This window comes from Barbatula barbatula (genome assembly GCF_947034865.1).
Source record: "Barbatula barbatula genome assembly, chromosome: 18".
In the NCBI taxonomy this organism is placed as follows: domain Eukaryota; kingdom Metazoa; phylum Chordata; class Actinopteri; order Cypriniformes; family Nemacheilidae; genus Barbatula; species Barbatula barbatula.
Window position 1 is genome coordinate 21,066,206 of NC_136781.1, and position 23,950 is coordinate 21,090,155.

Sequence of the window (23,950 nt, forward strand, 5' to 3'; positions counted from 1 at the left end):
TTATGCAATACTAAATGTTTTTTGTTGCTTCCCAAGGTCTAAAAAGTTTCTGACATTTGTGGATAGTTGTCTCGTGAAGAACTACCAGCACAGATCGTCCACAGAAACCCTCTTACGTCATTCGTTCATCAAAGACCTACCCAATGAACGGCAAGTCCGCATAACACTCAAAGATCACCTGGACAGAACCAGAAAGAGGAGAAGAGAGAAAGGTGAGAGATCAACAAACTCAAACTAGGGCTGCTCGATTATGGCAAAAATCATAATCGCAATTATTTTGGCCAATATTGAGATCCCGATTATTTAACATGATTACTCATTAACCTTTAAAACAACATAGAAAATTTAAAAAACTTTAAACTCTGAATTTAACTGAAATAGCACAGCTGAACCACTGTAAAGAAAAGAGCGCTGCGGATTTATACCACAAGAAAATAGAGGATCCTTGCAAAATGGAATGCGGCACAATAATCGTTTACCTCGATTATTTTGTTTTTGTAATTTATGAAGGACGATTCCAAAATGGACGATTACGATTAATTTTAGATTATTGCACAGCACTAACTCAAACACCCCCAAATGTCAACAAACTCCGACACCAACAAACTTCAACACCAACAAGCTCATATGCCAACAAACTTGCACACCAACAAACCTTAAACTCTAATGCCAACAAACTCGAAAACCACAAACTTCAACAGTAACAAACGTCAACGAACTCCAACACCAACAAACGTAAACAAATGCCAACACCAACTAAAGGCAACAGTGTGAATTAGCCTCAAGTAAATACAGAGTGTGATGAAGGCGAGCCATCACTATAGAAATAATCTCAGGATCCGTCGAAACATTTTTGTTGTTGTGAAGTGAACAATACCTCACTTGTAAAGTGGTGCTCTGTTGGGTATTGTTGGGATTAAAGGGCCTTCTGCCTGAATATAAAGTGTCTTTTTAACAGAGGGGAACATTGTACAGTGGAGAAAAATGGTGGTTTGTGGGTGGATTTCATGGGTCAGGATACACATATTAGTGCCACTGAGGCCTTTTGTCATCCGATTTCCCTGTATACTTTTATTCCTGTCTTTCAATCAAATGGCTTTTGGAAGTTTTCATGGTTAAGGTCTCTGTTGTCCTCAACAGAGGGAATGGAATATGAATACAGTGGAAGTGAAGATGAAGATGATGGTATGAATGAGGATGAAGGTGAACCCAGGTATGTGTTATCCATGTTTCTCAATTTCATGAGATGATCAACAGAAACAGAACCTGTTATCTTTCCAGAGTGGTTACGAGTTGCTTTACGATGAATTTGTTTAATGATAGCTGTTGTTCTTTCAGGGGTCCAAGCACAAAGTGTTAAAATCTTATATTGATAAAGGCCTAAGCACCACTGATTTTGTTATTGTTTTCATTATTATTATCTTTGTAGCTCAGTGCAGGTCATAGCTGTGCTTTATCATGAAAGATACACAGCTGCTGTGTTGTCCAATCAGCATCAAGGACTAAACAGGTTTTTAAGGAACCACATACTGCACTCTCTTGTCACACATTACATGACTGTACGGTGTCTGGCAGTCTGATGCTTGAAGACGTGAGGGTTGTGCACATATGAGCCTGTCACTACTGTGCATTCAGGCATACGAGTATGGTTTAAATGCCCGTTCAATGGTCTCCAGATGGAACAGAAACCTTTCGGCCCTGTTGCGTACGTCATTTCTCTCCGTAAGGCGTGCACCGTTTGCTCTCAGCTCTTTAGTGAATCTTCCTGGCGAGTCCACGCTGAGACGAGAGTTTCTTCGACTGCAGCAGGAGACACACTCGCAAACACAATTGCTCCAACAACAGCTACAACATCAAGACAACTACAAGAGACAACTGCTCGCCGACCGGCAGAAGAGAATTGAGCAACAGCAGCAGGAGAGGCGGCGATTTGAAGAAGTATGAATCTTCTTTTAACCCTTGAAATGATTATTATATCACAAGAATGCTTTACAGAGGAAATATTTTGGGCTACAAGTTTTACAAGACACATTTGTATACCTTTAAGGTTTATGCTCTTTTCATTACAACTCTTGGGATCATACAAGTGTGCTGCTGCAGTGTTAGTCAAAGTGAACAGATGTGTAAAAGTGGAGCTGGGGATGGAGGAGGGTGATTGATTATTAGAGCTCTTATAATGCTTACTGCACACTATTCACACTGTTTAATGTATTTGTATATGCAGAAAAGCTATGCATTGTCATTGGCTAGGATCAGTTTGAGTCAGGCTGGTTTGCAGGTTGATTGGCTAGGGAAACTATAGTTCCATGATCAATCATTGACTTTGACTATTTTGCGGTAAAATAATATTACACAACGATTGTTTGTGCGCAGTCCTCCGACTGATACAGTATGTGTTTGTGTAGCAACAGACAAGACTGTTACATGAGACTGGACTGCAGTGGCCAGAGCTTCAGGAGATGATATGGCAAGAGGTAAACGGCATGTCAGAACATCAAATGAAATATTATGAGCTATTGTTATAGAACAATTTCAGCATGCGCTCAAGACAGGTTCTCACTGTGGTGTGTGATATTTAAAGTAATCACATTCAGTATGTGAGATTTCATGACCTACATGACCACACAATAGCATAATATGCACTTAAGACGAGTAAGCTTCAAGTGTGGTGAGAAATTACAAGAAGAAAAAAGGAAGACAAACAAAATCTTGTATATGTTTAATGCAGCCTAAGGATGGTGACCATCACAGGACCGATGCTGAATCAGGGCCTGAAGCTGAGCAGGTACACACTTCCTGTGATTCTAAACAGGTTTGATGAAATCATTGTTTAACCATATGAGTTTGGATCCAATAACAAAAGGCAAATTGCTGAAGAATGTTTTGCTAATGTACTTCATATATCGAAAGACACAATCATAATCACAAAATCATATCACATCATAAAATGGTCCATACAACTTTATAAACTCAATATGAGGTTAATATGATACTTGCACGATCTGAGTATTAGCGTTGCTGTGTGTTAAAGTGTGTGCATGTTTCCCATCAGCCCCAGCAGGGAAGAAAACCCCACCGTACGCTTCCTAGAGATCAAACCCAGCTGCTGTTCCTCCAGCACAACCTCAGACATCAGCAGAAGAGCCCTAGAGCCGCACCCAGCTGCCCCACCACACCACATGATGCGGTAAATACACGGAAATATCACAGCACATGAACAGAATGACTTGTAAAATGACCGACGCTGTGAATCTCTGGCATTCAGATGACGGCCATGTTGGATTCTCTGGACAACAACCTTGTGAATCTGAATCATATAGCTGTCAGGATTCCTCAGTCCCGCTTGGGGTCAGGAAGCAACTCAAGTCCATGTACTCCAGCGCTCCAGAGAGCCGCCAAACCCATGGTACAACGTCACACCTCAAAATGATTAACAAGAATGTCAGCAGTTGCTCGAGGGCTCAAATCATGTGACACTTTCTTTAAAACATTCAGCTAAAAAGGCCTTCAACAGATATAGTTTAAGCATTCCCCTAAAGAACTGAGAGAGAAAAATAGGCATTCTTCCATTGTAATAAAAACAGCATACTGAAGAGCATCTGTTCGTGTGTTGTTTCAGAACATGAACCTCTGCTCCAGTGGAGAGATGCATCACAGCAGCTCAATGTCTGATGTCTCCACGAGTCCTCTCTCTCCGACAGTAGATGATGTCTTCTTCAACCCCGCTCAGCAGCCACCCAAGGTTTGTGTTCTGCACGTGGCATCTCATGGAGTATTGTCTTATGTCATTTATATATCAGTCAGGCATCATGCAGTTAAGCTTACTTGTCACATACATTTGTAAGAAAGAAGATGAGAAAGTTTTTGCATGAGAGATTGGCGTCAGAAACCTTTGCATAGGTGCAACAGCTTCATTTGCGGTCAAACGGTTTCCTCTTCCAAAGGGAGGCGTCTTCCTTCCTTCCTTTAATGTGACAGATGCATTCAGCACACAGATGTGATCAACACTAAAAACACACACACGGGGTTACAACAGGTCGTGGCACAGAAGGGACATTTGAATAAAGGTCATAGGTGGGATGGAATGATGAAATGGCTTTCTGTAAAAACAAGTCGGCCAAAAAACTCCAATGGCTCCATTCAGAATTGCTGTTCGGTGAACGTTTTTCATTCACAAACTGTTGAAATATTTGTTTCAAGATTCCTGAGCGAACGACCTCAAAGTACTGCAAAGATGTCAAGAGCCATCACAGATTTGGATCCACGTAGGTTAAGTTTTGCTCTGATGTTCTTTAACATCATGCGTAGGGATCTCTGTGTAGTAGTGTTTCACCTCCGCTGATGAACATGTGTTTTGTCGTGAATTAGCGGAGGCTGTCCGTCTCCTCTGGGCAACGGTGTGAAAATGTTTTACTCCAGCAGCGGTCAGTCAGGTATGTGTCTACATTTATCATGTTCCTCAGTACTGCTGGCTCTGATTTCTTAGACGTTCTTGTTTTTTGTGTCAGGTCACCAGAGGACGGACAGCCCACCGGAACACAACAGAAACGCTGTGACATCACCTCAAAACCAGGTGTTTGTCTGTGTGAATCTAACCTATAATAATCCATTTTTTAAAGATCCTTGACATGATTATAGTTTGCCAGATTATTTTTGGCACTTTTTTATTTCCAGTAGTAAACATTTTAGCATCATAACTTATTTTAGTTTATTGCTATGGCAAAAACAATCAATCTGATTTGATTTTAAGGAACAGAAAGGTTTTTATAGTTTTAGCTCACAATAATAACTCCGGTTGTAAGTGGTCTATTTCTGTTTTTAGGGTTCGGGAAAGAAGTCACACTTGAGGCCGATAGTGAAGTTAGCCGAGTACTCTTCCTCCAGTGATGATGAAGATGAGAAGAGCAGGTAATCTTACCCTGAACCGTTCATTTCTCTTCTCTCTTTAAGGGATTATCCACCCAAAAATGTTCACCCTTAAGTTGTTCCAAACCTGTATACATTTCTGCTGAGCACAAAGAGAGATATTTGGAAGAATATTAACAACTAAGATTTCTGGGGTGTCATTGCCTACAAATGTTGTATCATTTTTTATTCTGTTAAACACAAACAAGATATTTTGAAGAATGTATGAATGCGCACAGTTCTGGGGCACCAATGACTCATGTTTTCTACCATGGTAGTCAATGATGTCCCAGATATGAACATGCTTCCAAATATCTTCCTTTGTGTTCAACAGAACAACGAAATGTATACAGGGGAGTATTCATGACAGATTTGTCATTTTAGGGTGGAGTATCCCTTTAAAGCGTCTCAACTTCAATGAAGTTGTGCTTTTGCTGCTTGTAAAAGGTTCTTTCAGACCTCGAGAGTAATATGGACCGAGTATTTTTATAACTTCCAAGTTTGCTAAATATCCCAAGTAAGCGTTTTATTAAATAACTAAATGTCTCTCTGAAATTCTGATTGGTCAATCTTACGTCTATCTCCATACTAATCATTGCCCTGCATTGTCAAGTCAAGTCAGCTTTATTTATATAGCGCTGTTTATGATTTTTATTGTTACAAAGCAGCTGCACAAGAAAACATAATGACTGACAGACACAGAGTCAGACACACCCACACCCACACACACAACACTCCACACAACACGCACACAGACTCATTCAAGTGTTATTCATATCTAGTTTAGTTGCTTTCCCATTTAGAAAAAAAGTGGACATACAGTATATAGTATATAATAGTCTATGAAAGGCTTTAAGTAAATGTAAATATCAATGTCAATATATTTATTTACTTGATAAGTGGCCATGTTATAAACACATTAATAAACAGGTTATTGCTACCAAAGTTAATGATTAAATCCTTGTTAATCTAACTGTTGTAACAAAAACACATATGTTACAATAAGCCCTATTACTGTAGATTCAATCTTGTCACGTATCCTTATAATTTAGTTACAATTTAATAATCCACAACATTGTGTTACAACATATGAGTTAAATGACTGTGAAAGGAGACAGATGAACGTTTTTTTGAACATGCTGGGTTTTCTCATGTCACTGATTCAATAAATCCATCCAGTCAGGCAGTGTGATGCTGTGCTCCTGTCATCATCCTTTACTTATGCTTTTATTGTAACCGTACACACTACAATATACATTTTATCTGCATCCCTCATGACAGACGGAAGCGTTTAACTCATCATGGCCCCTGTGACAGACACCGTAGCTTAGTTACTGCTGTTAATAACCAAGGACAAGGTCTGAAAAAGCCAAAAGCAAATAGACAGAAACCTGCGGGAGATAACCAACCGTCAACAGCAAGCACCAGAAACACGGGTATAGACCAGGGCATTCTGAACTGACGTGTCTGTTTGTTTGTTTGTTTAAGGTCTCCATTGAGTAATGGGAGGAGTTTGATATCCAGAGGACAGTGTAATGAAATAGTTCTTCAACCTCATCCCAATGTGAAACAGCAGCGGGTGAATGCATCTTGTTCAGTGTGAATCATTCATCCGTAGATGTGTTCCAGAGAGATGTCAAACTAAATGTTCACGTTTCTCCAGCAGAGTGCAGCAAAGCAAATACATCTCGTCCATCAGAGAGCAGCTGGATCACATGACACCTGTCATCTGCCAGACCTCCTGCACAAGAGCCCCGAACACCTCCAGATAACAACACAAACCTCATTTGATGTGTGTGCTTTAACACTGTATCTGCACTTTAATGCCCGGTCGCAATTTATTCAAACACACAAGTCAAGTCAGCTTTCTTTATTTAGCTTTCATTGATACAAAGCAGCTGTACAAGAAAACATTGACTATAAGCAAAACACAACAAAAGGTTATGCAAGTCAAAACACAGGTCAGATATCAGACGGACTATAAATTCCTGTATGCAGTGCTAATGAAATAAAACACTAAAACTCTAGCAGCCCCCCGGCCAGGCAAACAGTGCAAACGGTGGCGATGAACCCAAAACTCCATTGTAGGATATTCATCTGTTTGCCTTAGCAAATAATGACATCTGCGGCCATTATGTAAGAGGAGAATATGGTATGCTGTCCAGGGAGAGGCACAATCTTTCAGGTATCTTCCTGTGTGTTCAGCAGAACAAGTATATTTAAACATGTTTGGAACAATCTGAGGGGAAGTAAATGATGACAGAATTTTCATTTTTTAGTGAACTATCCCTTTAACACTAAGAGCTTATTTTGCAATATGTAAGCATTGATTCTCATGCGTCTCGTTGGATTTGGAAGGCTTTAATGATGTCATTCATGATGAATGTTTATCCCTTTTGAAGATATGTGCAGATATTTATATATATATATATATATATATGGTTACACTTTAGTATAGCGACCAATTCTCACTATTAATAAGTAATTATAATTTTTTATTTCGATTTATAAAGCACATATTTTGCATGATCATATTCTTCATCCCTAATCCTACCCAATACCTAAACTTAACAACTATTATACTAACCATTAATAAGCACCATATTAGGAGTTTATTGAGGCAAATAATGATTTGTTAATAGCGAGAATTGGACCTTCAAATAAAGTGTGACCATATATGCATGTGTGTTCTTACAAAGTTACCATTGTGTTATTGTATAAGCTATTTCATATAAGATGAACGCGATATGCGTTAGATAGTAACTTAGTACAAATAGCAAAAGCATATTGTCAGTATATTGCTTGTTTTTTTGTATAACTAACAATTTTACAACAGAATAACTAAATAGCATTTATTACAAAAATGACAAAAGCATAGTTTTCATTGAAAACAGTTCAATTTTACATTTAAACCTACACATATTTGATTAGAAATGAAGACAAAATGTGTGAATGTTTGTGTGTGAATGTGGACTTGTTGACTCATAAAAGTGAAGTTGACATTATTTGTTAAAGGATGTCTTGTTATTGGATGCAGTGTATTCATGTGTGATGTATTTTCTATTATTTATAGCATACAATGTGAACATTACTTTAAATAATGTTGCACAACTTTCCAAAATGCACGCTTACGTTTTCTGTGTGTTTTTGTGTTTACAGAAGTTATTAAACACACAGGCAGGGAAAAGCACCTCTTCATCTTCCTCTTCCTTCTCTCAGTTTATTGACCCTCGATTGTTGCAGATCTCACCCCCTCAGAGTCCACCGGGATACAGTCAATGTAAGCAACACACAAACGCAACGGCCACATGTACTGTATCATTACTCTCTTGAACACACATCTGTGTGTGTGTGTGTTTCAGTGAACGGCAGGAGAGAGACACACAGGAAAGGTTCGGTGGTGAACGTCAATCCCACAAACATCAGACCTCAGAGTGATGCACCAGAGATCCGTAAATACAAGAAGAAGTTCAATGCTGAAGTCCTCTGTGCCAGTCTGTGGGGTAAGACACGGACGCACGTCACACTACACAACATGTTTCTGCTCCTCACATCTGATTGGCCGAGGAGCATTTCAGAAATGATCGGACGGGTCTGCACATAGAGTTCTGTTTGAAATGAGAGAAATAACAAGTGTTTCTGTCTCTGTTTTAGAATGCTGTATTAATGCAGTTTAACAGTGTCAGGTGCGTGTGTGCAGGTGTGAATCTGCTGGTGGGCACAGAGAACGGTCTGTGGCTGCTGGACCGCAGCGGTCAGGGTAAAGTTTACTCTCTTATCAGCCGCAGACGCTTTCAGCAGATGGATGTACTGGAGGGACTCAATGTTCTCATCACCATCTCAGGTACATACAGTAGCTGTGCCTCTGTTTCACAAGCACTAAAAAACAATATAGTTTCAGCTGTAATATTCGAAGCGGATGCTGTTTCCCATCACAAGCAGCAGTGTGCCCGCCGAAACGCTTTTTCTTGATGCCAGTGCCAATGGGAGCCGTGCACTTGGCGTTGTTTCTAATCGCTGATATGTTGAAAAATGCATTTACACTGCAGGACGTGATGTCCTATTCTGGGGTGCGTTTCCCGAACGATGACTAGCTGGTTAACCACCATAGGGAAAATAAAGCTTGTAGTTACGAGTGCTTCCCGAAAGGCCGAGGATCAATCGTTTCAACCAAGTTGGTTCAGCAATCTAGTTAATGACGCCATACAGGGGGTGGAGCGATGACCTCCATTAACAAATGCGTTCAGATCAAATTCATGCCAAATTCTTGCTGTAAATAACATACATTGCATTCAACAGCGACTCTTGTTATCCTATTTTTGATATCTGTTGTTTTGTTTCACGCTATTCATAAGTTTCCTCCTACGTCCCTCCACCCAGGGATTCCCCATGGCCCTAGGACAACAGTGCTTGTAGAAGAAGAAGACGTTTTTTTATATAGTGCCTTTCTATAGCTCAAGGTCGCTTCACATGGTGCTATACAATACATTAGCACATCCACAGACACATATAGCCACATCAAAATAAATATGGAAAAGATACATTTTTAGGCTTGTACTTTCTAAACAAACTAAAAAATGTCAAATTTAATTTGTATATATTTTGAATGATGGATATAGAATGCACTGCATGTTGCTTGCTTAGTTTGCTCAAAGGCATGATGCATCTAAGTCTACATGTCATAATAAAAAGGAACTATGCTTCTAAACAGCTCTAGACCTGTAGTTCCAACCATGCAACACTCGAATTATTGAACTTTGCTTAAACGACGCTACTTGCGACCATTGTCGGCTAACGATGCTTTTGGGAAACGCACCCCTGATTTGTTGATTGTGTGCTGCTTACATCCTCATTTAAAAAGTGACGCATATCTAACATCTGCATTCACACTACACACTTGGTGAAACAATTCAAAGTAGACGTACAGACCCGAAAAAGCTAAAGCTGCAAAGAAGATAAAGATTACACGGTTTATTTCATTGCGCAACCGAGTCTTGAGAAGAAAATACTCATAGAAAGAGTCATGGGATCGCACTCGATGATTTCATTCACCACCGTATCTGTCCGCTTACATGGCAGCTGGAAATGCACGTACTTGACTCATATCCCATTGGTTTATTATTAAAACCAATCCGAGAATGTCTTTTTTCCTGCCTGTACGTTGGTGGGTCATGTCCGATTTGTGTAACATGGGAGGAAAACATCTGAATTGGGCCACACACCCACAAGTACAAAACGGCACACATTTAACGGGCCGTCCAATCACAGTGCAAACAATTCAAAAGTTATTATTGCATGTTTCAGAGTATTCATGTCTGTAGCATGTGATATCCCCAGGCGAGCACAATATTCATTTTTCTTTAGATATCAATAACACATTACTTCGAGAATGTCACACATTTATACTATATAAATGAACAAATGTTTCTTCATATTATCATTTGTAATATTAAATAAAACTTTGTAAAACATTCCTGTCTTTTAACATATTGCTGTTGTTATGTGTTGTTTTTCTACGAGAAGATTTCTAATGTTTTTAAAAGAGCACATTTGATCAAAACTGTGTGTTCATTTTGTGATTTCTCCATCATGTTTATCCTGTGGGAAGGTAAGAAAAACAAGCTGAGGCTTTACTACCTGTCCTGGTTGAGAAACAAGATCTTGCGTAATGATCCAGAAGTGGAGAGAAAACAGGGCTGGACATCGGTGGGTGAACTCGAGGGCTGTGTCAGCTATAAAGTGGGTAAGTTTCATATCTGAAAGATGTCCGAACAGCATGTCATGTACAAATGCCACGGTACTGTCTGGCTAAAGTATCTATAATGTCAAATACATTCAAGTCCCTGTGAACCGTAAGATGCGCAATCGTTTTTACTTTCGTACTTTGACGCATTTCCAAATGAAATGGAATTTCTTATGAGAAAAATAGTGGGCGTGGCTTTCGACGTTCTCTGCGATTTGATTGGATGTATAAAACAGCCGTTGCATTTTAAAATGGAACTGGTAGCAGACTGACATGCTGTCTAACAAACGTCATTTAAGATGGAGTCACTACAGGACGGAAGTGCATTTTCAGATTTTAACTAAAGATTATGAGGGCACACGATTTTTAAAAAGAGAACGACCCCAATGATAAACTATTTACAATAAACACTGCAATATTTCAAGAAAAAACTGGCATTGTAATTTGTTATTTCACTGGGACTTTAATGTAAGAGTTATGCTCTCAGGGAGTGATTACTGTACATGCTGCTTCACACGTTTCATTCACACTTATGTTTTTACATGATTTCAGTTCGCTATGAAAAAATCAAGTTCCTGGTTATAGCTCTGAGGAACGCTGTGGAGGTCTTTGCATGGGCTCCAAAACCATATCACAAGTTTATGGCTTTTAAGGTGAGGCTCAGATATCCCTAGAGATGTCCAAGTATTCTTCAGTTGGGCGGATAGACGGAAAGCGGTGGGACTGATCATTTGTCATTGGCCTTGTTTGATTCTACATGACTTTACACAACTCCTGAGCTTGTGTTTCAATAAAAAAGAACTCACTCTCAAAGGAATATTTACATTTTAAAAATGTTAAATATCCAGACGTATTGCAATAATATGCTTTGAATTTGATTTACAATTAAACCTAAATAATATCACATCTAATATAATGTGTGTATATACAGTACATACCGCAGATACAGTATATACATACATACCTCATATATTTGTATGTTACATAAACAACTGATAATTTTTCCTTTGATCTTTGTAGTGAAAGCTGAAGCTGACTCAAGATCCAACAAATAATCCAGTGTCTAATAAAATGTCTTATCCGCTCTGATTTGAAATATTAATGTATATATGAAGAGTTCCTTTATTGTGCATTCCGATTAATATCAATCAAACTGCCGTTGGTTTGTTTTGATTTGAGCCATAATAACTAACACAATAAAACACGATAACATAATAAAAAACATGACTTATTTCATTTAGGAACCAAACTCTTCATATATATTAATCCTGTATACATGTGCAGTGTAATGATAGAGAACGCAATTGGGTGTAAATGGGTCACTTCAGAATACGTGTCCTACTTCACTGCTGTCCTGAGAGACTTACTCCAATTCTCAAATAAACTTCTGCCGTCTATATTTATAACACCTTTTTCCTGTTGTCCTGGTGATTTGTATGGATATGGAAACATACGTTTACTCAGTTAAGTGTGTTTTCTTAAGCCGCTCTGACATGAAGTCGAAATATAACTATAAAAACTATACTGTTCATGCATGGTGTATTTTCCTGTAGATGAAGAATATTAACTTGGTTCTTTTCCGTATGTCCGGTCAGTCTTTCACATCACTGCCTCAGAAGCCTCTCTCAGTTGACCTGACGGTGGAGAATGGACAGAGGTTAAAGGTCATCTACGGCTCTCACTTTGGTTTTCATGCCATCGATGTGGATTCAGGCACACCCTTCGATCTCTACCTGCCCAGTCATGTGAGTGATTCAGGCCTTTGGTTACGAGTGCAAGCCTATTTTTATTTAGACAGGATTACCTACAAAACACAAACCTAGCGGCAACAGAAATTGATTTGAATATTACAACACAAATCTCTATCTTGCACAATATTGAACTGAATCAAGGTTAACCTGCATCATTTCCCTCGCAGTGTAAATGCTTGGAAATAAAGCTTCATGTTTATTCAGAATGAATCCCAACTCTTTAGGTGAGAGAGCAGAGAGAATTCTCAACCTATATTGAACACATAAATGAACATGCTTTGAGCTTCATTAAACACGAAGGTTCGCCCCTAAACCAAGGTTATTATAGAGCCCTAAACTTTTCTTTTTATTGACTTGAAAAGAAAAGACATTATTCAGGTAACTTTATGTTTAAAACAAGCCAAACAAATTTGCCAATAGGGTGAGAAAATAAACTTGAATTAGGTACTTAAGAATTTTCTTTTATAAAAGAAAACTAAGGGTGTATTCAGTCCACTAGTACACTTGCTTTGGTCCGGACCAAATACAACGTTTATTCTTTTGTTTGGTGTGGTTCACCTTCACACTGGCCTTTTTTTAGCAAGTGAACCAACATGGTAAACAAAACCACATGTGTGCTAAGATCATCCATTCATCGGACAGAAATTGTCATGTAGGGAAAAGCAGGAGAGCAAAGATAGGCTAAACCTGGAGATCTTTCGTAGTGCATTTTATTTGATCAGCTACTAAGGCAATATACAGAAACTTTAATAGCATCCTAAGATACGGTGTCTTCTATGTGATGCTTTTTTTAGGATTTTGAAAAGACGGAGATGTGCAGCAAAACTAGGGATGGGTATCAAAGATTTTAATGGTATTACAGATACTGCTTATCGGTGGACTTATCAGTCCTTTTTCATACTTTTGTGCAAATAAGGAAACCAACAAAAAAAAGAAATTAAGAATAAAACTTACCCTACTTTATTTTTTAAATTGTCTTTAGCTTGGGCCAACAGCTTTAATGGACATGGGTTGGTTCAATAGAGCTGCTACTTTAGTTCTGAATTTTAAATGGTTTACTGAATTTTATTGTTCAGGTTTATGCATATTCATTTTAATTAGAATTAAAATCTGGACTACTTAAATTCTCAATTTATTAAAAAATTGAGAGACAAAGGGCTAAGCGATAGGGATGGCCTTTTTCAATAATATCATATTTGAATATTGCAGCTCATAAAAAACGAATATTAGAATATTTGTTTATTTCAATTATGTAAATAAAGACCTCATTTTAAAAGTTTTTATTTAGTCACAATTTCCCAGGAAGCTTAATTATAAATAAATATTCATAACGCACTAATATTATATCTTGTATCTTTTTTTTATTGAAAAGATTAACAAGAAGGAAAAAGAAAATATATCTATAATCTATTATATATCTCTTTATATATCAATAAAAAAAAAACTTTCCCGCAATTGGGTGTGGTTTCAGTGGCGACAGCCGACACGCCCTCAATTATAGTTTCTATTTTTATTAACTTGGATGTTTTTTGCTGGGTGGTTAATAACACACTTTTCTGTTGTGTGACAAACTCAGAACACATATTACTTGGACTTTAATGTTGCCTCAGAAATAAACTGAAATAAGGCACTAAAACTATAATAATAAACAAAAATAAAAACAAATCGAGCTTTTATAACAACTAAATAAATGACAAAAGCAATGTAAAAATTTTACAAAAAATGACAAACATAAAAGCTTATTTAAAATATGAATAAAACTAAATATAACTAAAAACAAAACTATAATAACTGCCGTGAACACCTCTGAAATCTGAAAATGTACAATAGTTATAAATAGCTGTTGGATTGTGTTGTGTCAACCCATATTTCCAAACGAGCGTGAATAACATCAATAATACCTACAAATAATCTGTTTCTGAAGTGGCATTCATTTCTTTTTCATGTTGGGATGAAATGTGACATGCTTTGAAATCATTTTGAAGTGAACTGCACAGTTTTACCTTCAGCCGAACACTGAACGGTACGGCTTTCATAAATCTGCATGTAATGCAGTAGATCACGCAGTATAATGTGCTGTGGTGCAACATTACACTACTGACAGCCCACACACATTCAGCTTCTGAGCGGATCCATCACTAACAGAGAGAGAGAGAGAGCCCACTCACACCAGCGGCCCACACGCCACTGAGGTGTCCCACATACTGTTACACACGTGTGTGCTAGTGTCTCCAAACTGATCTCAAGTCCATAAATAACTCCTCCCAAGCATGACCTGTTATTTGCCGACTGGGCGGCACTTCATCATGTAGCTTCTCCTGCGAACATTTGCTCGCCCGTTCTCTGGCTCGTTCTTTCTGACACTTTTCACTCACACATGCGACGCCGATAGCGTTCTTCCATCTCTCTCTTACACACTTTCCCATGCACCCCTCGTCCACCTGCTGTTGTCGTGCCGTTCATCTCTCGCACGCGCTCTGTTGTGTGTCTTCACGGCCGGTGCTGATGAGAATCCCGCGGCAGAGGATAAAGATCGCTCTGCGGCTCTGGATGCCTGTGTTAATGCTCAGGATTGTGGTGGCTATACAGACGGATAGAAGCACAGCGTGTGTGAATTTAGCTTTTAGTCAGGCAAGTACAGCGCTCTCTCTCCCTCTCTGTGTGTTGTATTCAAGATCTTCTTTCCATTGTTTTATAAGCACGATGTTAATACTTAAAAAGTGAGTTAATGTTCAGTATGTTTGACATGCGCAACATTATAATATTTACTCTGATCTTTGGCCTCTTGTGTCGCCTGTGCTTTTGTACTTGTTAAGATGACGTTCCTTTATTTATGCTTAACCAAGCAATCCTTTCACCAGTCATGGATGATGAGAAAAATTTCAAGTTTACAGATCAGGGCTGCGTTTCTCAATAACGTTGTCTCCTAGCGCGCTACACTTGTAGCGTTTCTATGCGTGTTTCCAGAACTATACTTCCTTACGTCCCACGTTACCCTGTGCTGCCCATGGCGGTGGTGCTGAATCAATGGATATCGATACAGTCAATTATTCACTCTTTACAGGGACGGCTTCATGCGAGGTAGCGGCGTCCTTTTTAAATAAGCACTTTACAAATAGTTGAAATCACATTTATAAAAGAAATCGCAAACTACATCCAACCATGAATAATTTTTAATTGTGAAATGACCATGCGAACCCGCTACACTAACTGTCAGTATGGTCATTTATATCAAACTTTGGGTCATAAGGAGGGTCACGCAAAGCCACTTGCTGTTGCAGTGCATTAAAAAAGTTGATTCCAGCAACTAACAATTACTGTCTCACGTTTATTATGCACTGAATGCGCAAGCGACGCATTTCCAGCGTGAATCATGTGGCCGATTTTATTAATAGTCCTTGCATAAGCTAAGCATTGTCTGTGAAACCAGGCCTATGTGATGATATGATGCTATTATATAGTGAACTTTATGATTCTTGATTCTAATTGGTTGAGCCGTGTCTGTGTTGCTTGGCAACCATTCCGCTTCTTTGAAACAGTTAACCACATTGCTTGGTGGAATCACAATATATTTATAAATATTATTGTATTCTTGTTGACGTGATCTCTCATCAAATATCGACTTAAATGGTTTTATTAAAGCCCCTGTGAAGCCGTGGTTTACGGTCCATGTCGTGTCTAACAACACCCGATATCTGTTCTTAATTCACATTTTTCGGGGAAACAAGTAGTTCCAGGTCCGTGAGCCACAGACTGAACATCAATAATGTAAAGAAAACTTCCACATAAACTTATCGCATTAAACAAACCTTGGATGTACATTATTACTTACATAAACCATCACGGCCACAGAATATCGGCTGAGCGTGTGATGCAGGAGTTGCGACATCGATGCGATGGGTTGAATTCGACAGGAACTCCAGTAGACGTGCGCTTGCGTTCTTTAACAGAAGCCAAAGTGTGGTCGGTTCAGCATTGGTACAGTTTTCTTGAGGCTTGCTGCTTTAATGAGCCTGTATATAAGCACTCTGAAGTGTTTGATTTATATGAAGGAGGTTAATGTTCTTCTGTTGTGTGTTGTGTTTCAGATCCAGGGTGTGATCCGGCCTCATGCCGTCATCATCCTCCCCAGCAGCAGTGGGATGGAGCTGTTGCTGTGTTACGAGGACGAGGGCGTCTATATTGACACCTATGGCCGCATCACCAAGGAGACGGTGCTGCAGTGGGGGGAGATGCCCGCCTCTGTCGGTGAGTTGAACTACATCCAGGATAGGTGTACACAAGATTTCCACTCCATCGTTTAGCCTCCAAAACCAGTTAAGAGAAGTTTTTAAACATTAGACAAATACAGACGAGAGAGGTTTGTTGTCATCGCTTGTGTTCAAGTGTGTTGCTATGATGAGCGAGTGACACACATCTGATATTATCTATAGGTGTGGAGGTGATGTGAAGGGTTTAGAAGAGTCTGTGTTGGGTTTGTGACTGCTGATGTTTGCAGGAGGAGGAGGAGGAGGTGAATGCCTCATACTGTATTTAATATGCTGCCGGTTAAAACAGGGATCATCTTCAGCTAATGCTCATGAATTCATGTTTTATGTTGGTTGGTTTTGCTTTATTTCTGGTTGCACAAGTGTGCGATGACAGAATAAAGATTCATCATCCGATCTCAATCCCTGCTGTGTTCCTCTTTCTGGATGGAAATGTTCGTGGACAGAGTTTTTGTCGTCTCTCTTCTGATCCTTGTGTTAAATCCAATGAATACGAGAGCATCTGTCAGTCAATACATTAATGGCGTTTTTCTTAATTTAACATTAATTATAGGCGTTCAACATTGAAGTGCAGCTATCATGTCTAACAGGTAGGAAATATACTGAAATGGAATGAAGTTATCAAATAATTTACAGTCTTTAAAGCTAAATTCTCAATTAAATAAAGAAAGAATTCTCATTAAAACTACAAAACACACAGAATTCCTCTTTTCTTTTGTTCTTTGATCAACATCAGTAGCAGGTTTAAGAGCTGTCGCTCAACGCAGAACTTCATACTGATGCTGTGCCGTCTGACAGAGATTCACTGACACAGCCTTTAACCTTTGACTGCATACACCAGACGGGGCCGCTGTCGTGTTGCATCAACAAAAGTGTTTCAAATCGCGCATACATGGATTAAAGGCCTTTACATGAAAAAGAGCGTGATCGTGTAATTGTAATACAAAGGATGACAAAGTAAATGGATGCTGCGTTTATTGCGTTAAATATTTTGACGCGTAAATTATGCGTTAAACGTGTCTGAATGACGGTACTAGTTGTTTGCAAAAAATGTGAAGCTCTTTTTTCATGCACTTTGACTTATGTATGTTTTTACTAAACACTTTTTTTGCGATCAAGCTACTTTTCCATCTCGATAAACTTCTTGTACACTGAAAAAAAAATTTTTTCTACTTGTTGAGTTTGTTTGTTGTTCATCAGACTATCGAAAATCGATTCAAATTCGAAATCGGATCGGAATCAAAAAGAATATGAATCGGATACTTTAAATGAACATGTCTTCTTATCAATTCCTCTGTGCATATTTTCTGCGCAGTTTATACTTTAAAATAACGGTAAGTTCTGGTCCTTGATTCTGATTGGCTGAGCCGATTTATAAACCGTTATAAATTAAACCGATTTATTACGGCTGACCGCATTACACAGCCTAAATATCATTTGATTTACTTTATTTTGTGAAACCTTGCCACGCAACCTTGCCGTTTTTATAAAAGCAAAAAGTCCCGCGAAGCAGTGGGTTACGGTGCATTTTATAACATTTTGTTCCTTAGAGTAACTACAGTTGAACCATGAAGTCAAACTAAATCTGACCAAACATGGTAGCCGTGTACAGTGTATATTGAAAAAACGGTGCTCATAAACACACAAATATACAGTATACAGCATAATATATTGCAAAGCAGTCAATAAGTAGAGTCTAAATGACCATACAGGTTGATATCTAAATATTTGCTTCAACTGTGAAATCGAAACTGTGAAGAATCAGAATCACTATAATTCAAAAGATGCCCGACCCTACAGAGGAGTGGTGCCTTTGCTGACATAGAGGGCGGTTTCATTTTTAAATTGAAGGTTGGTTAAGCTGACGCTAGTTATCACTCATGCACCGGCCTCGAATCCCGGCTCTCGTCCCGCCTACCTCCCTACATACAGTAATCTAGTCTTGATGCCAATACATGAATGAACTTCTCTGCATCTGATGGTGACAGCATATGACGTAGTTTAGATTTTTGATGGAAAACGCAATTTTACAGGTGTTGGCCACATGGCTCTCAAATGACAGAGTACAATGGAATAAAACGGCAAGATTATTTTCTGACGACGAGGGTTTTATGGAACATCCGTCAATAGGCAGTATTCTTGGTTGTTACGTATGGCAGTTTTCGAGCCAATAACACTTCTGGTTTGTCCGAGTTCAGTAAAAGAAAATGTTTGTTTGAGTAACATAATTGAGGACTTTAATCCAGAACTTGAGATATGAAAGGTAGATTCGATATAGGTCTGTCGTTAACTAGTTTTGACAAGGCCCTTATAACAGCCACCTTATATGCTTTAGGCACATGTCTCCTCAATTTCTCCTTAGAGGCGCTGTAGTTAGTCATTTGTCAGCGGGATTCACTTCTGGTTGCATAGTTGTAATTTTTTCTCTAATATCTTGGATTTTATTTGTGAAGTAGTTCATAAAATCATCACTGCTATGCTGGTATACAGAATCAGAGGTTTCAGAACAATTCATTTTTGGTTAATTTAGCCACTGTATCAAATAAAAACCTCGGGTTATGCTGGTTTTCTTCTATTAGTGATGAAAGGTAGGCAGATCTAGACGTTTTTAGGGCTTTCCTGTATTTTTGAATACTTTCCTTCAATGCATTACGAAATACCTCTAATTTAGTTTTCTTAAAGTTTCGCTCCGTTTTGCGTGCCGCTTTCTTTAGAGCCTGAGTGAGTTCATTATTCCACGGTGTCGGCAAGGTGTAACATTACTGTTTTAATGGCAGTAGGTCTTTCTTGCTGTCCAATGAAATACCTTCTTACATCTATTTCATATGACATGTTGGAAAAGGGGTGTATCCTAAAACTAAGCTGAAACCTGATTGGTTGCCCCGCTTGTGTACTGTCCAATGGCCTTTTTTACTCGATTGACAAATGGATAAAGAAAATCATCTGGCAAAACGACAAAGAAAAGCATTTGGCAAATGCTTTTTTAAAAAGCAATTTAAATGTGCATAATGAATTTTTTTACGTTTTGAAGCAAGAATTAAATCAACAGTTTTAAATGGTAGCATTTTTTTATTTAACGTTTTATTATTTAATTTGTGTTTTAAAATGTAGTTTGATTGATAAAAAAATCATTAGTCTATTAATTTGTAATATTAAAAAAGTTTTTTTATGTTTTAATTATTAAATTGATCCACTGATTCTTCATTTTATTTCTAATCGGCACTCCCGGTCCTTCATAATACAGTGCATGTGTATGGTTTCATAGTGTGTTCCTTTAAAATATTAACCGTTTTGTTTGCATGTTGATGGTTAAAACATCAAATGTGTTTCATATAGTGAACCTGTGTATTCATTGTTTGTAATAACTTAGGTCAAGTGTATATTCATGTTTCATTGTGTTGTATTTCAGCTTACCTTCAGTCAAATCAAGTGATGGGTTGGGGAGAGAAAGCCATTGAGCTCAGATCTGCCAAGACTGGGAATCTGGAGGGAGTGTTCATGCATAAAAAAGCTCAGAAACTCAAGTTCCTGTGTGAGAGAAATGATAAAGTAAGTTTCCTGCTTTGCCTTTATGCTGTAGAAACGCCAAGAAAGGGACTCCAGCCCTCTGCTCTTTCTCATTTGTCAAATCACGTGTGCATTTCCAGCGCTTGTATGCTGTTTTTACATAAAGTCATTTATTGAACACTCATAAATCTTTGACACATTGAATGTGGGCAATTGAATAGAATGTGTTTACTCCGGTACAAATGAAACCTCCGTGTTTTTTTCTGCAGGTTTTCTTTGCTTCCGTTCAGTCTGGTGGATGTAGTCAAATCTACTTCATGACATTAGGACACAACTCAATCTTCAACTGGTGATCTGCTGGAGTTTTGCTTTATAAACCACTTTGCTCCTTAGACTTTGTCTTTATCCCGTAATGAAGATCCCTTTCCGTATACACTTTTATATAGTGATACATATATCATATATATTTGATGATGTGATAACCAATGAAAGCAAGTGATATTAGTACAAATATAAAAGTATACAAGTGTTCATACAGTATAATGGTTCGTTGCGTTCTGACAGTGTCAGCATTATATGCTTTGCCTTACTTCAAAACATTCATTCATTTTCAGATGTTTTTTTATTATTATTATTTTGTGACATATCTTGCAAAATGGACTGATTTTAATCCCAATACTTTATTTTAGTTTTTGCATACTAACAACCATGGCGGGTACACGGTTTGATGTGAAATCAATACTAACATCACGTAGATTTATACTCTTTTACCAGTTCTACCATTGATCAATCGGTTATTGTAGCATTTTGTTTCGTTTTACGCTTCAGCATTAAATCATACACAAGACTTTAAACATTCAGCTTTCTTCGGGGGCTTTCAAGTAAACATATTTAAAGGTATTCTTAACATCTTTTTTGTATTGTTTATTATACCGCTCTCCTCACTTGAACGGACAGGAGACAATGATGATTTTTAATAAAAACAATAGAGATTTTGTTTTGAACAGGGTTTGCATGTGGATCAGATATTAGAGGCCGTTTACAACTATAAACGGAAAACTTTGTGTTTTGGCTGTTCATTCACACGAAAACGGCGTTTTGCGGGACTTTTAAATCGGGTCTCAAAGTGCACGTTTTTGAAAACGGTGGCATTATCGTTTCCGTGTAAACTCTGAAGGCGGCATTTCCAAAACCGATGGCGTCATACGCATGCGTATTACACGTTCAGTCTGTAGTCATGCACGAGTGTTCCCCAAACAATAATGGCGGCGTCCACGCTGCATGTTTGTGCCACGTGACATACTTATTATCATTTCCCATACCCGGATCCATGTAACTGCAGATCGTTTTGACACTTTTTTTCTATCGTGTAAACGTACTTACTGTGACGGGTCTGAACATTGTTTTGTTTAACGTTGGCTTTGGTTTAAATCTCGATATGAGAAACTTTCTTCAAACACATCGAAACATTCAGCCTCTGAATGTCATCAGTAATCACATTATTAAGTGCAAATTCAACAGAGGAACGTATTTGACACATTTAAAAATAAATATATTTTGCAATGAAATGTAAAAAAGTGTAAATATATATGAATAAATAATCTAATCAGACATAAATGAGTGTGTTTGTTTAGTTTTTTCCTCATATGTTTTATTGCATTGCCATGTACTGTATGTCTATGTCATATGAAGGTGTCATCCGGTGGAATTGTTTTTTGTGTGTTCATGAAAGTCAAACTACCTACTTTAATGTGTAAAGGTACAGGCCCAGTTTCACATACACAGGTCTATGCCTTAGTTGGATTAAGATATGTATGTCGCTTTTATCAAAAGGCCTTAGAAGAATACATTACTGGTGTGCATCTCAACACAAAACAATGGCGCTGATTTATTTAAAGATATATTCAGTTAAGACAGGTCACACATTCATTTTGGTCTGGGACTAACCTTAAGCCTTGTTTGTGAAACAGGGCCATAAAGTTTTATCAACATTTCAAATACAAAACATTAAATCATTATAAAAAAACAGACATGCACCTTTTACAACAAAAACACTTTGTTTTCTTAAGAATTGTACATTTTAGGATTGACTTCAAATTAACTTTGTATAGTTATTATAAGAATAAACCATCCAATCACAATCTATTTATCCTTCATCTTTCCCACTGTCTCTCCGCTGTACTGACTCTTAAACTTCCACATTGAGATGTAAGGCCACTTTTATTGTAGTAGACAAAATGAAATGTGAGAGAGGCATAAGTCAGTCTAGAATCTGATCTGTGGAAATTCATGTGTTCTACACTTGAGCTAATTCATCACCTGAGCGTTCTCAGATTAATCCGTTCAGGACATATTATCACTGACAGTCCCTCATTACTATCTACTGCATTGATCTGGGACTAACCTTAGACTAACCTTCACAAACAGGGTTTAAGGTTAGTCCCAGACCAAACATTACTATCTATCTACTGCATTGATCTGGGACTAACCTTAGACTAACCTTCACAAACAGGGCTTAAGGTTAGTCCCAGACCAATCATTGCTATCTATCTACTGCATTGATCTGGGACTAACCTTAGACTAACCTTCACAAACGGGGCTTAAGGTTAGTCCCAGACCAATCATTACTATCTATCTACTGCATTGATCTGGGACTAACCTTAGACTAACCTTCACAAACAGGGTTTAAGGTTAGTCCCAGACCAATCATTACTATCTATCTACTGCATTGATCTGGGACTAACCTTAGACTAACCTTCACAAACAGGGCTTAAGGTTAGTCCCAGACCAATCATTAATATCTATCTACTGCATTGATCTGGGACTAACCTTAGACTAACCTTCACAAACAGGGCTTAAGGTTAGTCCCAGACCAATCATTACTATCTATCTACTGCATTGATCTGGGACTAACCTTAGACTAACCTTCACAAACAGGGCTTAAGGTTAGTCCCAGACCAATCATTACTATCTATCTACTGCATTGATCTGGGACTAACCTTAGACTAACCTTCACAAACAGGGCTTAAGGTTAGTCCCAGACCAATCATTACTATCTATCTACTGCATTGATCTGGGACTAACCTTAGATTAACCTTCACAAACAGGGCTTAAGGTTAGTCCCAGACCAATCATTACTATCTATCTGCTGCATTGATCTGGGACTAACCTTAGACTAACCTTCACAAACAGGGCTTAAGGTTAGTCCCAGACCAATCATTACTATCTATCTACTGCATTGATCTGGGACTAACCTTAGACTAACCTTCACAAACAGGGCTTAAGGTTAGTCCCAGACCAATCATTACTATCTATCTACTGCATTGATCTGGGACTAACCTTAGATTAACCTTCACAAACAGGGTTTAAGGTTAGTCCCAGACCAATCATTACTATCTATCTACTGCATTGATCTGGGACTAACCTTAGACTAACCTTCACAAACAGGGCTTAAGGTTAGTCCCAGACCAATCATTACTATCTATCTACTGCATTGATCTGGGACTAACCTTAGATTAACCTTCACAAACAGGGCTTAAGGTTAGTCCCAGACCAATCATTACTATCTATCTACTGCATTGATCTGGGACTAACCTTAGACTAACCTTCACAAACAGGGCTTAAGGTTAGTCCCAGACCAATCATTACTATCTATCTACTGCATTGATCTGGGACTAACCTTAGACTAACCTTCACAAACAGGGCTTAAGGTTAGTCCCAGACCAATCATTACTATCTATCTACTGCATTGATCTGAGACTAACCTTAGATTAACC

At 38.3% G+C, this 23,950-nt stretch overlaps 1 protein-coding gene across 1 annotated transcript in view; it reads left to right on the plus strand.

Annotated features, from left to right (window-relative positions):
* The window catches only part of LOC306907193 (mitogen-activated protein kinase kinase kinase kinase 4), a 30,589-nt gene extending 8,801 nt beyond the window's left edge, over positions 1 to 21,788 (plus strand). The window contains exons 10-32 of the mRNA XM_079479138.1: positions 37 to 212; positions 1,141 to 1,213; positions 1,749 to 1,938; positions 2,406 to 2,474; positions 2,729 to 2,785; positions 3,053 to 3,187; positions 3,266 to 3,406; positions 3,620 to 3,742; positions 4,201 to 4,265; positions 4,369 to 4,433; positions 4,509 to 4,573; positions 4,823 to 4,908; positions 6,394 to 6,484; positions 6,572 to 6,697; positions 8,065 to 8,185; positions 8,268 to 8,408; positions 8,606 to 8,749; positions 10,514 to 10,648; positions 11,201 to 11,301; positions 12,244 to 12,393; positions 16,488 to 16,647; positions 20,077 to 20,216; positions 20,444 to 21,788. Coding sequence (XP_079335264.1) covers positions 37 to 212; positions 1,141 to 1,213; positions 1,749 to 1,938; positions 2,406 to 2,474; positions 2,729 to 2,785; positions 3,053 to 3,187; positions 3,266 to 3,406; positions 3,620 to 3,742; positions 4,201 to 4,265; positions 4,369 to 4,433; positions 4,509 to 4,573; positions 4,823 to 4,908; positions 6,394 to 6,484; positions 6,572 to 6,697; positions 8,065 to 8,185; positions 8,268 to 8,408; positions 8,606 to 8,749; positions 10,514 to 10,648; positions 11,201 to 11,301; positions 12,244 to 12,393; positions 16,488 to 16,647; positions 20,077 to 20,216; positions 20,444 to 20,527 — 2,638 coding nt within the window. The 3' untranslated portion in view covers positions 20,528 to 21,788. The remainder of the gene's footprint in view (positions 1 to 36; positions 213 to 1,140; positions 1,214 to 1,748; positions 1,939 to 2,405; positions 2,475 to 2,728; positions 2,786 to 3,052; positions 3,188 to 3,265; positions 3,407 to 3,619; positions 3,743 to 4,200; positions 4,266 to 4,368; positions 4,434 to 4,508; positions 4,574 to 4,822; positions 4,909 to 6,393; positions 6,485 to 6,571; positions 6,698 to 8,064; positions 8,186 to 8,267; positions 8,409 to 8,605; positions 8,750 to 10,513; positions 10,649 to 11,200; positions 11,302 to 12,243; positions 12,394 to 16,487; positions 16,648 to 20,076; positions 20,217 to 20,443) is intronic.
* Positions 21,789 to 23,950: the final 2,162 nt, after the last annotated feature.